General features: G+C 32.7%; 1 protein-coding gene across 1 annotated transcript in view; it reads right to left on the bottom strand.

Annotated features, from left to right (window-relative positions):
• The window catches only part of LOC142324680 (neurexin 1-like), a 311,382-nt gene that overhangs the window by 74,921 nt on the left and 219,284 nt on the right, over positions 1–17,177 (bottom strand). The window contains exons 3-4 of the mRNA XM_075365567.1: positions 8,992–9,152; positions 7,512–7,538 (exon numbers count right to left, since the gene is read on the bottom strand). Coding sequence (XP_075221682.1) covers positions 7,512–7,538; positions 8,992–9,152 — 188 coding nt within the window. The remainder of the gene's footprint in view (positions 1–7,511; positions 7,539–8,991; positions 9,153–17,177) is intronic.

Here is a 17,177-nt window from a genome sequence, read left to right as displayed (position 1 = left end):
TAAGTAACATAGATTTTAGTTGGTAAAATATTATTATTTAATTACTACTTTTTCTAACACAATAAATTACTTTCATTTTCTTAAGTTTTAAAAAGTGATTAATCTTTTCTTCTTTAAATTCTTTTGGTAAAATAACTAGCTTTTAAGAAATTTGGACTGCTTTCAACTGATATTTTATAAAGTACATATGAATAAAATTGGGAGTGGATTATGCACTCGATCATGGTCAGTTGAATGTACATTTCCTTGGTAGCTACATCGGCTAGAATTTTCACATCGCTTGAAACCCAGTAGGAACTAACACATGTATTCCAGTTACTGAGTAAGAAAGCGATGCATATGTGTTCAAAATGATCAAATGCATAATATTCATATCTCTTAAGTTCCCAAAGTGGATTTCACGAATCAGAATATACAATAAGATGGCAGAATTCATAAATATGACCTAAGGATGGCAGTGTAGTAAAAAGTTCAGCGATAAATAAATTAGTTTCAGGAGGCAGACAGAACACGCATAAGGCTCCTAACAGATCACCATTGCACACCCTAGAAAACATTTAGAACCAGTAACATAAAACACTGTATCTGTATTCATCTGAAATAGAAATTATAAAAGTTCTACTTGAATTTAATGGGTTATTGGTATTTATTTCTTTCACCACAAGATACCCGAAGCTGAGACTCACTTTGTAGGGAAGATAGATTGAAGCCAGACCTGCGATTAAATACCTTGGAGTCTGGGTTGACACCAAGCTTCAATTTGAAACACACAGACCATCGAGGCGGCTGCTAAAGCGAAGAAGACAATGAAGTTGGTTGCCAGTCTCCTACTCAACTGCGGTGGCCCGACCCAGTTGCGGAGGAGGCTGCTGGTGGGAGTTGCATATGCCACGATGTTGTACGAGGCTGAATTGTGGAGGAGCATCACTAAGAATGCAAAATATTTAGGATGACTCGAAGCTTCACACAGGAGATGCTGTTTACGGATAATCTGCATTTATCTCCGAGTTTCTAAGAAGGCGGCCGTGGTCTTGGCTGGCCTTTTACCTCTCGACTTGCTGATTGAGCAAAGGAAGAGACTCCAGGAATTAGGACTTCTATCTCCTGCTGATAAGAGGAGAATTTCTGCTGATATAGAAGAGGAGTTGTTAGGAATCTGGCAAAGCAGATAGGATGAGGGGTTGAAAAGGCAGTGGACACACCACATTGAAGAAGCTGGTATCGAAGGACTCATTGCTTGCTGGGTTACTCTTTAATGCAGTTCCTGGTGAGCCATGGAGGCTATAGGGCTTACCTGTACAGATTCTGTTTGGACCACTCAAACCTTTGTCCCGTATGTGCTGAGGGGGGAGCCCTCTACATGTTTATTTTAGTTGTACGTGATTTGAGAATGAACGCCAAGAGATGCTGGAAGCCTTGGACGCAGAGGTCATGTTTAATACAGAAGACACTCAAACAATTATGATGGGAGGACCCCTTGAATGGAAGGCTATAGAAGACTACATTAAGAAATTGAATGACAGGTTACATGCCTAGAAGGAAGCTTGACCGGGAATTTGACGCCAGAAGGTGCCAAATGCCTGCGCCTAGCCGCAGGCCAGTCAGGCCTGCGGCTAAGCGCTTAGGCCTCCCCCCGACTGCATGGGGGGTTGTCTTCGTGCAATGAGGTTGTGGGCACTCCATGTACTGGCACCTGATGTCTGTATATTTTCCCTGTCAAAGGTAATGCTTCAAGAATGGTTCCAGAAAGGAGAGGGGAAAAAGTTTTTATTTTTTTGACACAGTTAACTGTAGGTCTGGGAGATGCCAGGGAAACAAATTACACTAATCAACAGCAAATGTATTGGGCGATTCAAGATGACCTTAGAAAATGACCCACAGGTGCCATGAAGAAGGGGTGTTTGGTATAATGGTCGAGAAGCTCACTTCTACAAACAATATCACAGAGAGTATGTTGAGGTTAATATAAGAGACTATTATAAGCTGATTCCACCATTTTTTACAATTCTTCCGTGCTTGATGGGTTATTTTATAAAAGAATATCAGTTTTTTGAGGTATTACTAAATTGACTTTTAAACTGATTGGTTGAAGATTAACAATCAACAAATTTAACAAAAAACCAATGGTGAAGTTAGTTAGCATTTTTATTTATTAACCGTTGTCATGATTTCTAAATAAAGTTAATTGAAGCAGTGAAGTTGAATAAAAAAAGAAAATAAGAAAGTAGTACTGTAATTGCATTAGAAGAAGAAAAAAAAAGCAAATGGAAAAAAAATTAAACAGAAAGAGACAGAAATTAGAGAAACAGGTGCAGTCTTTAATCATAATTGCTATGCACAAATTGCAATACACTGAGTTAGCAGGAAAGATTGCTTATTAGTTAATAATAATACCTCAGGGCAAACAAAAGTAAAAATAGAATATGAAAATGGAATAAAGAGGTAACTAATATATTATTAATCGTATTATGGAAACATGAAAGCTTAAAAATAATTTACAGTCATATGACATTTTGTACTACTACACTTCACTAATATAAACAGAATCTATTTCGAATAAAAAATTAAAGAAATAAAGATGATGATAAGCAGTCTGTTTCTATTGAATTAATTTTTAATCTTTTATAAACCTTATTAGATTTTTATTAACATTAAAATTACTCCTTCTTATGTGACTTTTTACCCTGGAGCAAATCATAAAACAGAATATAACATCTCAAGCAATAATTCATTTAAGATGATATTTCTTCTTATAAGAAATCACTCAAATTAATAATACTTGTATAATATTCTTTTCTTAGTATTTATAAAAATTTTACATAATTCTTTTCTGTTTACAGAACATCGCATCATTGATGACATATTAAAATTTTCAAGATATAATAAATAATGAAATATAATAGACATAAGTAATGTGCAACAGCATTTTATAATAGTAAAAAATTATACTGTAGCTAAAAAAATGATGTTTTATGATTTTTATATTGAGTATGTAACAACTTTACCCTCATTAAATACAGAAAAAAATCCACATAAACTTGAATGTGATATCATGGTCACACAATTTTTAACCGTCTTGTCTTTAACACACGTGCTTATAGAATGAAGAAAAGACTACCAAATAAAAATTCTGCTCTTGCAGTACAATGTAAAGGCAAAAACAAACTTTTATTGCTCTTGTACTTATAACACCATCAGGAGTTAAGAATTACTAAAATATAATAATCGTGCAAACATTTATCAGCCTTTTTAAAATATTTAAACAAATGATAAAATAAATTATAATTAATATCACTCTGCTGGCTTCTGTGGCAGAGTAATAGTATCTTAGTCTTTCATCCATAAGGTCTTAGGTTCAAATCCTGGTCACGCATGGCAAAATTTCATTGCTATACATAAGCTTTAAGCTTATGTGGTGAATTAATCTTTTATAAAATAATAATCACCTAAATCTAATTTCCATGTTAAACAAAATTTATTTTTAAATGGGATATAAAATATAGAAGTTTAATTTAAATTTAGATTTGATTTTACAATTTAAATGATATTTATTTAATACTAGTCCACATAAAAAAAAAAACCATCTACATAACATGTAATTTTAAACATCAGTAAAGCTGATAAAATCAATTTATTATTGTATTATTGTCTATATCTATGATGTAGTTGATATTAGATTTATTATTTGAAAAATCTAATTTTTAAAAAACATTATTTGGCTTAAATCTGTATCTACATGTTCAACAGAATTGGTTTTTTTTTTTTAGTAACATCTATATGTTCTTTAAATCTAACTTGGATATATTTATTTATTAAATATTCCACGTAAAGTAATTTATTTATTAAATAAATCACTTGTTTAAAGTAGATTTAGATGGGGTAATATTGTTTTATTATATTTAGAATTCATGGTTTATTTAAAATCGTCTGGAAAAAACAGACATAAACATCTACTATAACATCATATTACACTAATTTTTAAATGTTTTGTACTTCAGATGATCGTGTGAATAGTCAAAATTATTATTTTTTTAATACTTTGTTGATAAGAAATAGCTTTAATTATTGTTTTTTTTTCTTCTGAATTTTTATGGGCATCGACTGCTAAGGTCATTAGCCCTCGTCATAATCTTTAAAAGAAACTACTATCACCATCTGGATCGTCATATGTAAGGGTGTAAAGGGCCCTTACATTTTATTTAAAAGCACAAAACTACACAAAACATTTAAGACGTAAAGACAAGGACAATCACAAACACTTATGGGGTGTAAAGGGCCTCAATATTAAAATTTGAGATAGGTTCCCAAAAGACCATTAAAATTAAAATTAAAACTTATCCTACCATACCTTTCTTTCTTTCTTCTACGAGTCTCATTTATAGTTTGTTTAAGCACCCTCGGGGCGACCAGAACCGCCGTTGAGCAGTATATCAGTCGCGCCAGGGTGTCGTGGCAGTTGAATCCTTCTTATAAACAGGCTATAGGCATGCACAGCGTACACCCACAGCCTCGCGCCCTCAATCCACCCTTGAGGGTCCCCCATGCTATCATCGGACACACCCCAACTCACTGCTCTTGAATGCAGGTGAGCCAAAATGGCCTAGGCAAGAGGGCTACCTCCCGTCACTATACGTGCCACGTTTCAAGACTCCATTATGTATATATGCATACATTTAAAATTAAACTTATCAATACCATTTTTTCTTTATATATATATATATAAACTACCGCTTAGAGTTTCTCACAGCTTAAACTTTCATTTTTATATACTTTTAAGAAGTCCAATGGCGTGTAAAAATGCAACTATATTTTCTTCATTTCCATTATCCAGATCAGCAGTAATATTATTTCTAAAACGGAACCTCTTTCTGAGGTCCTCATATATGGTACACTCTTCTATAAGATGCTTGATTGTCAGTGTTTTATTACAAACACCGCACATTGGTCTCACTTCGCCGGTTAACAAATATAAATTTGTTAATCGCATATGACCGATTCTAAGTCTGGTCACCGCTACTTGTTCACGGCGAGTCAACTTATAGTCGCTTTTCCATTTATAAGGAGAAGATTTTACTGTGTTTAATTTTGTATTTAATCTCCTCCATTCAGCATTCCACTTGTTTTTTACTATGTTTGTTAGACGGTTTTTAACATCTGCCACTCTTACAGGAAATGCATCCAAATCATCGCAGACTGTTGCCTTTCTGGCAGCTTCGTCTGCGATTTCATTACCTGTAATACCAGCATGCCCCGGAGTCCATACAAATACGCATCGCTGTCTTCGTTGTTTTAGTACGTATAAAATGGACAGGATGTTTGCAATTAGGACATCCTTAATGTTCTTGTTCCGAATTGCGACGAGTTCACTTAATGAATCGGAACATATTAGCACTCTCTCTTCGCAATAGTGTTCAGTGTAGCGAAGAGCTTGCTGAATTGCAGTGAGTTCTGCCGTGTAGACACTGGCCACATCTGGCAGTCTCAAAAGTGGACTTCTTCATTTACATATATCGAGCATCCAACACTATGTTCGGTTTTAGAACCGTCAGTATAAATTCTAATATGTTCTTCGTAATTACTGACAGTTGCCAAAAATTCCTGCTGGATGATCACTGCTGGTTTCTTTTTTATTTCTCCTTGAGAGAGATCCAAACTTATATTTACCGCTGGCAAGAGCCATGGCGGTATTTCTCTAGTAGAAATTGCTAGAGTCTCTGGTATAGCAATTTCATATTTTCTTCTTAATTCGTGGTACCTAATTCCGGCTGGTCTGGAATAGGTAGCACGACGTTCGTATAATGCAGCCATGGGATGATTCGTAAACAATTTATTATTTATATGAGCAGGGAAAGCCCATATATTTGCTGCATATCTTAACAAGAGGATCTCTCTTCTATAATGTAGTGGCATTATTCCGGCTTCAGACATCAGACTAGCCGCCGGACTTGTGCGGAAAGCACCTGTTGCATATCTTATTCCGCTATTATGAACTACGTCTAACTTTCTTAAGTGCGACTTTCTAGCGGATGAATATACGATACATCCGTAGTCTAGTTTAGATTGAACCAATGCTTTATACAATCTCAATAATGTCTCTTTTTCTGAGCCCCAATTTAAGTTCGATAAACATTTTATAATGTTTAGGGCTCTTTTGCATCTATCACTCAAGTCCTGTATATGTAATCCCCATCTAAGGGATTTATCCAATACTAGTCCTAAATACCTTACGCTGTCTTTATATTGTATTGGATTATCATCAATTGTCAACGCAGGACTTTGATGAGGAATTCTCTTCCTACAAAAGTGTACACAGCACGTTTTTTCTGGTGAGAATTGGAATCCATTATTCCTTGCAACTTCATTTAGAGCATTGATCGCTCGTTGCAATTTGTACCTCACCATAGCAGTCTTGTTGCTGGCATATACGATTGCCAGATCATCAACATAGACGCTTTTGCTGATTTCTACTGGAATGGCTAATATCAATTTATTAATGGCAATGGTAAACAAGGTACCGCTCAACGGCGAACCTTGCGGTATGCCATTTTCCAAGATTCTTTCACATGAATATTCATTGTTGACGCGTACTTGGAAGGTACGGTCATTCATGTAGTTGCTGAGCAGTATAGGCAGATTGCCACGAAAGCCCCATTCATGTATCTGGAGCATTATACCATGACGCCAGGTCATATCAAAAGCCTTCTGAAGATCAAAGAAGACTCCGACACAATGTTTTCTTGTAATAAAGCTGTTATATATAATGTCCTCTAAGCTGATCATTTGATCAGTGGTAGAATGGTATTGTCGAAAACCTGCTTGATACGGTGATATCAGGTTTTCTTTTTCCAAAACCCAGACGAGTCGATTATTAATAATTTTTTCCAATATTTTCCCCATAGCACACGTCAAAGAAATAGGACGGTAGCTATTGGGGTCTGTTAAATTTTTATTTTTCTTTGGTACTGGAACAACATGAGCTTTTTTCCACTGCTGCGGGTACGTTCCATCCCGCCATATTTTATTATAAAGTTCTAATAATCTACACTTTGCAGTGGTATTCAGCTGCCTGATCATATTACAGTGGATTTCATCCGGACCAGCAGCTGTGTTACCTGCTTTTTCCAATGCTTTCGCGAATTCTTCCATTTAATTATTGTTCCATTATTTATTGTTCTTCCATTATTTAATTATTATTTAATTATTGTTAATATATATTTTGTATAAAATCAATATTTGTCCACCTGTGAAGTGCTTGGGTTAATGAAAAACACAATGAAAAAATATTATTCTACTGAAAGATTTAAAATTTAAAAAAATGAACCCAGAAGTTAAAAAACAAGTTAACGCATTTCTTCACTTTAAGGGTCACAGATTATGAATTGGAACAAACTTTGGTTTCAAATATTTATTTTCTGCATCAGAATTACTTTCAGAACAAAAAATAATATAATGAACGTATGATACCCTTACTTCTATTAAATAATAGTAAATGAAAATAAATAATTACTTACCCGACAGAAACTTGTTACTGCTGATATCTGAAAGAAAAATGTGTTGTAATTAGTTTATTTAATCTTAATTAATTTCACTGATTCACATACACCTAATGTTTTCAAAGACTGTTGACGCATAAATTATTTTAAAGGAATGGTTTAAAAAGAAAACATAAAAGGGAAGAATTTATTGTATAAAACGTTTTTTACTCTTGGAATTACTTGCCAATTTCTTCTTCTTAGTGGTCTAGTTTAAAAAATTTTACTCCAGTCTATTGAGAATAATGTCTATGATTTACATAACACAGTATTCATGTTGTTTAAGTATCATTGATTATAAAGTAGTAAATCTCCTACCGAGTTGGTGTATACAATTATTTTTTCTACAGAAGGGGAATATTTTCTATAAAAGGGGCTTTACACTATCTATCCCAATTTTGCTTATAGCTATGATGCATATAAAATACCTGAGGTACAACAGATACCAATTAGAGTTACTTTCTTTGAGATTAATGATACTCGCTATGCAGTCACACATCATGGAGAATAGATTGAACTTGTCCCTTTTAGAGCTAGAAGTCTGCATTTTATTGTGTTTAGCATGGTGATGTATGATAGTATCACTTATTCCACGCTTTTCTTAGTAAACCTGCCATGGAATACTTGTTATTTTAGGAATGGATGGATAGGCCAGTTTCAGGAGTGTTTTTATCTTGTGTCAGATTACCAATAACTGTTTTGGTTATGGTACCGAACATGCACATAAATTAGTAGTAATGTGGTAATGTATAAGCTCCACCTTTAAATGGGCATTTTTATATATACATTTAAAGGAACAACAGCAGAACGGTGTCTAGTGTTCTGTATTGTGTAATTATTACAGAATTGGGAGTAGATGATTAGAGTTTAAGAAAATGCAAACAGTAAGCGAGTGTGTTGAGTATGTAGTGCAGTAGCTTCCAAACATTAATTTCTTATAACCACCTGAAAAAAAAAATTAACTTGGGTAACCTAATAGTCCTTTATAGTGGCATATTTTACAGTAATTTATAAGTTGATACAAACATTATTTTTCTGATTCATTAGTAAGATAGCAGTTGCCAAAATACATAATTACTTATCTGATAAAGCTTTATTACTTGGGATCTGTAGGTAATAGCATGACTTGTTTGTGATGTGACAATTTATGTAAAGCTATATTAACACAAAAGAATATTCTGTCAAATATAATATTCACCACATTGAAGATAATGTTGTGCTGTGGACTGAAATTCAAGATATTAGAATATAGAACAGTATATTTTTATTGTTGCTATAATATTTGAACTCTTTAATACCTTTTAATATTTGAGCAGTATTTACCCATCTACACTGAATAATAATTTAAAAATTATTTACTCGATATACAATTTATTTAACGTATATAAAAGTTAATAATAAATTATTTATATTACATAAAATTAAAATAAATTTATTTATTTATTATTTGTATACTTACTTCTTGTATTTTTCTGTGAACAGTAACTTTATGCCACTGATTGTCATCAAATCTTATCTTGTTAGGTTTCACTTGTAAATCAAGTTTCCCGTTACCTAAGCTCATACTTAAGATAATTCCACCTTCTTTCAGCGCAAGATTTAAATAATCTAATCCATCACCTGAAAAAAATGTTAAAAAAGTATTAGCGATGAGTCATTGAGTTAAGTAAATTTACTTTTTATCTGTTTGATAATTACTACAGCTGTTATTCTACTATAACTGATAAAAATAAATCTCATGCTTTTTTTTACAATATTCACAAACTATAGAAACTTGAGTAAATTGAACATATAGAAGAGGTATGAAACTTAATGATTTATATAATAATTATTAAACATTTCCAATGCCTCACTATGTGCTGTTATTCTGAGTTATTAATATTAACACTTTTTCTCAATAGTTCACTTATAAGCTTGAAGTTTGTGTTTCTGTATTTTTACTTCTTTATTTTAATTCACAATGTTTTTTCAATTTTTTTTCATGTTTGTCCTCAAATCTTGCATCCTTAATTTAAAATACTTCCTGACATTGCCGATTGATGAAATTTTTGCACAGTTACTAAGGTCAGCTGACAATACAATATCCATTACTTTTGCTAACATCCCCCCATACAGTGGTAAATTAAGGATGTGAATGTAATAATTTAACATACTTCCTGATATTGCCTGTTGATGAAATTTTGAACATTTACTAAGGTCGGGTGACAATACAATATCTCCCATACAAGGGTAAATTTGTAAAATGTGTATAAGCAACAAAAAAAGTTGTTAATTTACAATTGTATTTCAATAATAAAAAACTTCACTATTTCGTTACTTTGCATAGTAAATGTTTGATTAAAAATTTGTTTGATATTTTATAAATATATTAGAAATTTCAATATACCGTGTTATGTTTTGAAATCCAAATTAACCTTCTAATTAAATTCATGCAATGTATGATAATAATTTGATTAAAGTATGACTAAATGTAAAGTATAAAGCAAATTTAAAAAAAAAATTTGTAATATTTTATTTTCTTAATGTCTATGTTGGAATTTTTTCTGTTAGTGAACAATGAGCAACTCCTCCATGGCCCGATGAGATGAGGGTGTGTAAATGAGGTGTAGTCTTGTATTGAATCAGGCTGGTCATTCCTGAGCTGATGTGTGGTTAACTGAACCTCAACCGCTAAACTACACCACAAAAGTATCTGCTGTCTAGTATTCAAATCGGCTAACTTTTACAAAGATTTGTACCTTGGAACCTTTGACTTAAAAAATCAGCTGTTAAACAACTGATTTGGGATGAAGAGATAACCACTAGACCAGCCTAAAAGTTGGACTACGGTATGAATTTTTGTAATATGCCAAGACTGATTGGGATTTGAATCGAGGAGCTTCTAGATAAACAGTTCAGATCCTACCATTCTCCCATTAATTGTATTAGCACTCTATAATCTAATAAGTATTAATTTTACCTATTAATTTATATTAATAGCAACGCATAAAAAAAAGAGAAAAAAAAGAAAAAAGAGATCTCTACTATATTCTAGCATCTGTGGAGTAACTGTACTCTTTCCTAACAGCTAATATTTCCAGTAATACTGATGGGAATTTTGTCCTTTAAAACACTTTTTCCATCCCATTGTTAATTAATGTTATGAAATTATATTTACTGATCTCAATAATATTATAAAACAAAGTTCCGTGAAAAAAATATTTATTTTTAATGAGCTGAAGTAAATTTTTAATAAATAACTTTCCACTTGAAAGTTAAAAAAAATACCTATAGAAATAATTTATAAAAGTTTTTTTTTAACGTTGCACTTGAGTGAATGGTAAAATTCTCTTCTTAAATAGCTAAACTCCAATTTTCTACGAGATTTCTTAATGATTATATTTAATAAGAGGTCTGAAAGAAAGTAATAAAAAGGGCAGTTTTTACACATGATTTTTAGTAAGTTTTATATTTCAAACAAATTAGAACTTACATCACTAAAACAGAAGAGAAGAGGTTTTAATCCGGTGTGAAATTATTTTACATCAAAAAGTTCATAAGATATAAATTTTCAAAGACACCATTCTACTTTTATGATATATATTTAGTTGTCTGACATTAACTGCAATTTAACAGCAATATATCGTACTCTTAAAGTAAATTAAAGTGACACTTTAGGAAGTGTTAATTCATAGAGCATAATTGTACTGATCAAGGGAAAGCTCTATGCACTACCACTTTATTTCACCAGGATTTGTGTGAAAAAGAACTGTAGAAGAATAACATTAAAAAAATAATAATAAAAATAAGATTGTTTGTAGCCACCCATTCATTTATGTTTTTTTCTCCTCTTTAGCCTCTGGTAATTACTTTTCAGATAATACTTAAGAGGATGAATGAGGATGATATGTATGAGTGTAAATGAAGTGTAGTCTTCTACAGTCTCAGTTTGACCATGCCTGAGATGTGTGGTTAATTGAAACCCAACCACCAAAGACCACCGGTATCTACGATCTAGCATTAAAATCTGTATAAAAATAACTGTATAAAAGTAAGTAAGTCTTTACTAGGATGCGAACACTGGAACTCTCGACTTCCAAATCTACTGATTTGGGAAGACGTGTTTACCACTAGATCAACCTGGTGGGTTATATTCACTTATGTAAATTAAATCAGATGAACATTACATTTCACGATGCTAAACCTTATGAGACCATCGTAATTAATCTTAAAATGTAGCTGTTATTAGGTTATAAAAAAAAAATTGTGAATAGGTAGATAAAAAACATTATTTATTTAAGCATTTAGTGTTGCTATAGTAAGTTTTATTAAAGGATAATCTATTAATCAACCCAGCTTACTGACAGATGGTTACATTGCAATGACTTCTTTCTTATAAAACACTACAAAACAGTCAGTCAGACTAATTAAATTATTACTTATCAGAAGTGAGTTAATTTCTTATTCCAGTAAAACATTAAAGAAAAGGAGACTTTGTTAACTGTAATAAATAACTTAAAAAGATGTTAAATGATTGTAAATCTCTTCTTTTTTTTATTCATTAAAATTTATAAACTACAACAGCTAGTTGGGCAATAATCTGAAATAGTGAAAATTAGGCTAATGCAAACAGACACTGCAGTATCTGTTAGTAATTAATGATTCTCAGTTCTGTACAGACAAGGTATTCTATGTTCAATACACAATTGATCTCACTATAGCAACAAGTTTCCATAATCTACTACGATTATATTTATAAGCTGGCTTAATTAAGATGATTCGAACTAAAAAATTATTTCGTAATTAATAAAACATTTTTTAAAAAAACAAATTTTTTATTAGTAAAAGTTATTTACAATTATCTAAATACTCAATTACCTAAATAAAGTGTATTTCTTTCACCCGATGGTGTTTTATTTTACAAATTAATTAGACAAGCGTAATTATAAAGTTTCTGTTATTGAAATGCGTTTTAATTAAAAACTAATTTGCAGAAATTGCAAAGTAAACCAGTAATATTTTAAGTGTAACGTCAAAAGCTTATTGTTTTAAAGAATAAAACAATTCATCTTGTTCTTACTTATTAAAAACGTTTAGGTCTAGAATATCACGGCAGATATTTATTGATAATAATAAAAATTAACACGTGCATATAACCTCTCTACGCAAATTCGGCGTTCAAAGGGAAACTGTTATAGAATTTAACAGCTGACGTAAAAACGTTACGTCACGCAAAACGCATTAAATGTCGGTGGTCCTAATTAAAAAAAAAGTTTCAATATAAACCGCTAGAGCGCTTAGATGTGTCGCAATCCAAATAACAACTTACACATCGATAACCGATGCAGAGCAGATAACCACTTCGATTTGCTAGTGATATTTTGTATGCGTGAAATAACTGCAAGCGTTCTATTGCGGTTAATTGTTCTGAGTAAAAACTATTTTAATTTATCGTTCCGTGTTTATTATGTAGTACTACGATTCAGTCGATATGAATAATCTACATTCATCGGTCGACTAAATTCAAATATCTTTCGGGTCCTTTTACACTATGCATAAAACATTATCACAGTAGTAGTGTAGTGAAATTATTAATACGTAACATGCCTTTCGCATTATTGAAAACAAAAAAATTTGGTAATAAAATTATGTATGATATATACATGTATTTTATCGTAACACGTTTTGATGCCGATTAACTAACTTGGCACTGGTTGCTGTGAAGGGTAGAATATATATTTTTTTTTTTAAAGAAAAACTTATAATCGGATTACGATACAGTTTTGAAAATAAAGAAGAAAAATATTTTGACAGAAGATTAGAAAATAAACATTCAAAGCGTATTAAATATCCTAATGACGAATAAAACAAAGTATTTTTTATTTTAATTAGAGGGATTTTTGAATTTTCAAAATAAAGAAAAATTAAGCGTTCGCTGAGAAAGAGATTTTTATAAGCGAAAAATGAGATATTATTTTCGTTGAATAATATTTATTAATATCTTTTTAATTATCGGTCCGGGTTTGCTTGATTTCAGCCTGTCTAAATTTTAACTTTTTTCAAACTACAAAATAATTTTTTTTCAATAAAAAAAGGAGTTAGAAAAGTAATCTAACGGGCAAAAACCTTTATTTTACCGGAAAGAGAATAAATAAATGTTTTTCGAACTACTTAAGAGGAAAACACTGAGTAAACCGTATTAGAACTTTTTTTTTTTTAGTAGCCTAATATCCTTAGTTTTAATTTATCTAAAGAAAGCCTCAAGAGTTTATAGGGTAAATTATACAAAACAATACCCCGTTTTTCGTCTAGTTAAAATATTATACAAAAACGTAACGTTTAAGAATATTTAAGAACATAGTCTTATCTGCCGCTTAAGCGTTAAACATTTTTTTTTTCCGATCAGTTTCAGTAATACGGCGATTAATATAAAAATAATAATTAATTTTAGTAAAGATAGGTAACATTATTTTCTTTTTTTTTTTAGATATGAGTTTTAGATTTTTAACAATATTCATAATTTAAATTAACAAAAAAATGGAAAAGAGTTGTAAAAAAATTAAGAAATCCCATTCATTAAGAAGACATTAGAATCTCAACCGTCTGTTACGAAAGAGTATAGTCGATTCACGTAAGCGTGGAATATAGTACGGTCGTCTTACTTTTATATACGATTATTTGGGATGTGTAGATCGGAAAAAAGATTCCATTCTTCTCTAACAGATGGCGCTATCATCGATATTTATAATAAAAATGATTCTTCTTTCGTAAACATTTTACCGATCCTGTTAACTGAAATTATGAAACGCTGTATTTAACGTAATTATGTTGTTAAAAAAAATATTTTAGGAAAAAAGCTGACAACACAAAATAACTGCGAGTTGTTTCTGATGAACGGCTTACACATACAACTTAATTAAAAATATTTACCTATTTTTTTAATTATAATATTTTTTTTTTTAATTTAATTCAACGATTCTAACTAAAGCGCGCGCGCACACCATATTTAATTCGCGCGGGTTTGGCGGTACTAGCGGCAACGGTCGGCACTAACTAAACTAATGTAATTTCACAACTTAGAACAGATTTTGATAATACAGTCGGCAGACCGATGTAGTCGCTCGGTTTAACGCACCAATACCGAGTCGACCGGGTAATCGAATTTGAAACTCGGTCAGACCGAGTTACTTTTTTACACTTTAAATATCGATTCATTTATTTAATTCTACTCCCTCATCTGTGACGTCACAACACAGCAGTATATTTTACTGAGGGTGGGAACGCGATTTTGCGATAACTTTTTTTTTCGCAAATATTGTAATTTTTTAATCGTTAACAAATTTTCCCAAGAAAAATACGACCTTAATAGGCGAAATCTTGAGATATTGAGAGTACTCTACAGCCTCATCTCCTTGACCTTTTAAGTTGAAAATTTAATGACGCCCGTAGAAGTGCCCCGTATAGAAGTAATCTGACCGATTTTGGTTAAAATCGGTCCGGTAGTTCTAGTGATATAAAGTAATTTAGAGGCGAACACTGAACACATACATGTATACATACGAACATTCACATCCGGAAAAATTTCCATCCGGTTTTTTGGGTGCCTTAGGTGTCAAAACGTCAGGATCCGGTGTAAACCGCATACGCCCAAATTGGAACGATTATAATACTTTCCTTTCTAGAGCTATAGCGCTAGAGGGGAAAATAAAAATACTTCCTATCTTTATGGAGAGCCAAAATAATATTTTTCTTTAAAATATCTATCATATTGAAACAATTAAAAAAAAAACAAACGTAAAGAAATTCTCGAATGACACATTAAATTTGTTGTAATTTTTTAACAAATCTTATGTAGAATTGTATTACCGCGAAAACGGATGTATATTTTAACTATGATTTGCCTTGATTCTTACAGTAAATCGTCAATTAAATTTTAACTGTGTAGCGATGCAGGAAAAGAACAACGCTTATAGTTGAATAAAAATTATTTCCTTAGAGCGATTTATAAAGCCGTAAAGTAAGGTTAAAAAAACCTTTTCTAAATTGGCGACGTTTATTTTCAATACGTTATATTAAAACCGCACAAGAGATTTGCTGAACCTTACGTGTTTTAAAGAATATAATAAAATATGAGAATTCTAGAGTACATAAGGTACAACCTAATTAAAATTGACGTCAATTAAATAATTAATGGATTTCCACAAACATATTTTTAAGATTACGATGGAAAGACATAATTATAAAGAAAATGTCTATAAAATTAGTTGCGATTGAGTAAAGAAAATAATTATAATATTGTTTTTTTGTGGGGGGGGGGGGGAGGTGGAAATGCATTTACCCACGGAGTGTCGGGCTCCCACTGATGGTGTTATCCAGTCGCCATCAGCAGACTACCGATTAAAACCACTCCCTTTTCTACCAGGACTCGACCGGGAACCGTTTAAAACATTACTTCCGGCCGAGTCCTCCTATACTAGCCTGAGAAGACCGCTACCTAATTTTCAGGATTATCCAGGTCACCCTTCTTGGTCCAGAAAATGCTGCCGATGAATCGGGCCACACTCACCCAGCTGCTCGGGTTACGGAGCAGCATCGCAATTTCGTTGTGGAGGTTCAGCGCTCCGAGATCCGCCTCTAGTGTCCTCGATCTGCCGCCCGGCGAGCGCATTTGAAAAAGGTGTGCTCGGCGTCATCCCGTATACCGGGACATTAGAGGCAGTCGGGGGATGGCGCTTTCCGTATGACATGGAGGTATCCCATTGATAGAGGCACCCGGTATTCGGGTGCCTCTATTTGGGACTGACATTCCCGGGGTCACGGGATCCCGGCTCAGGCTTTCGCCGATGACTGTCTCCTGTTAGTTCGTGGTAACTTACGACCGCAGCTAGAAGATCGAGCGTAGGCGGCTTTGTCAACCGCAGAGAGATGGATGGACATTCAAAATTTAAAGATTTTAAAGATAAGATAACGAGAATTTAAAGATAATTCGCGGCTTGCCTTCCTAACTTATTTCGTAGGACTACGCACAAAAGACTCTTACACGTTCAAATTTGTCTTCGGATACACTTGTTCGTCCTGTACTCTTCCCTTTACGCGTATAGCCAGCGGTTTCAAATTGTTTATACCGCATACCAATGTTATTGTCACTCGGGGGACCACAACGGAACTTCAAACGGTACTCAGGTCGAACGGTAATTACAGTTTCACACTTTGCAAATTGCGAAACACAGAGCGCTTTCTGTCGGGGGATCGCCATCTTTGATATTAGCAAAGTGGAAGGTACTGAAAACAGTTTATGAGCTTGAGCACAGCTAAAACCGCTTGAGTTGCTCTTTCCTTTTACGTAAATCAATGTACGTGAAACTTGAGAAATATTACATGGCTTTGAATCCCTGATATTCATTCTGAAACGCTTTGTATATAGTGTAATTAAACATAATAATAGCGGTTTACTTTTACTAAATATTAATTTAAAAGGTAAACTAAAGAATGAAATAAAATATAAGTATGGCCGAGTACAAATATCATAGATCGTTATGCGATAAGCGTTTACACACACCTAACAGTAGAATACAATTTTTATTATTTAAATCGACCGTAAATAGTAGTTATTCATGAGTCCTTATGTACGAATGAATGCCGTAAGTGGAAGAGACCGAAGCGAAG

Source organism: Lycorma delicatula, chromosome 5, assembly GCF_047948215.1.
Source record: "Lycorma delicatula isolate Av1 chromosome 5, ASM4794821v1, whole genome shotgun sequence".
Classification (NCBI taxonomy): Eukaryota; Metazoa; Arthropoda; class Insecta; order Hemiptera; family Fulgoridae; genus Lycorma; species Lycorma delicatula.
The sequence above is the reverse complement of the archived record's forward strand: the minus strand, read 5'-3'. Positions and strand labels throughout refer to the sequence as shown.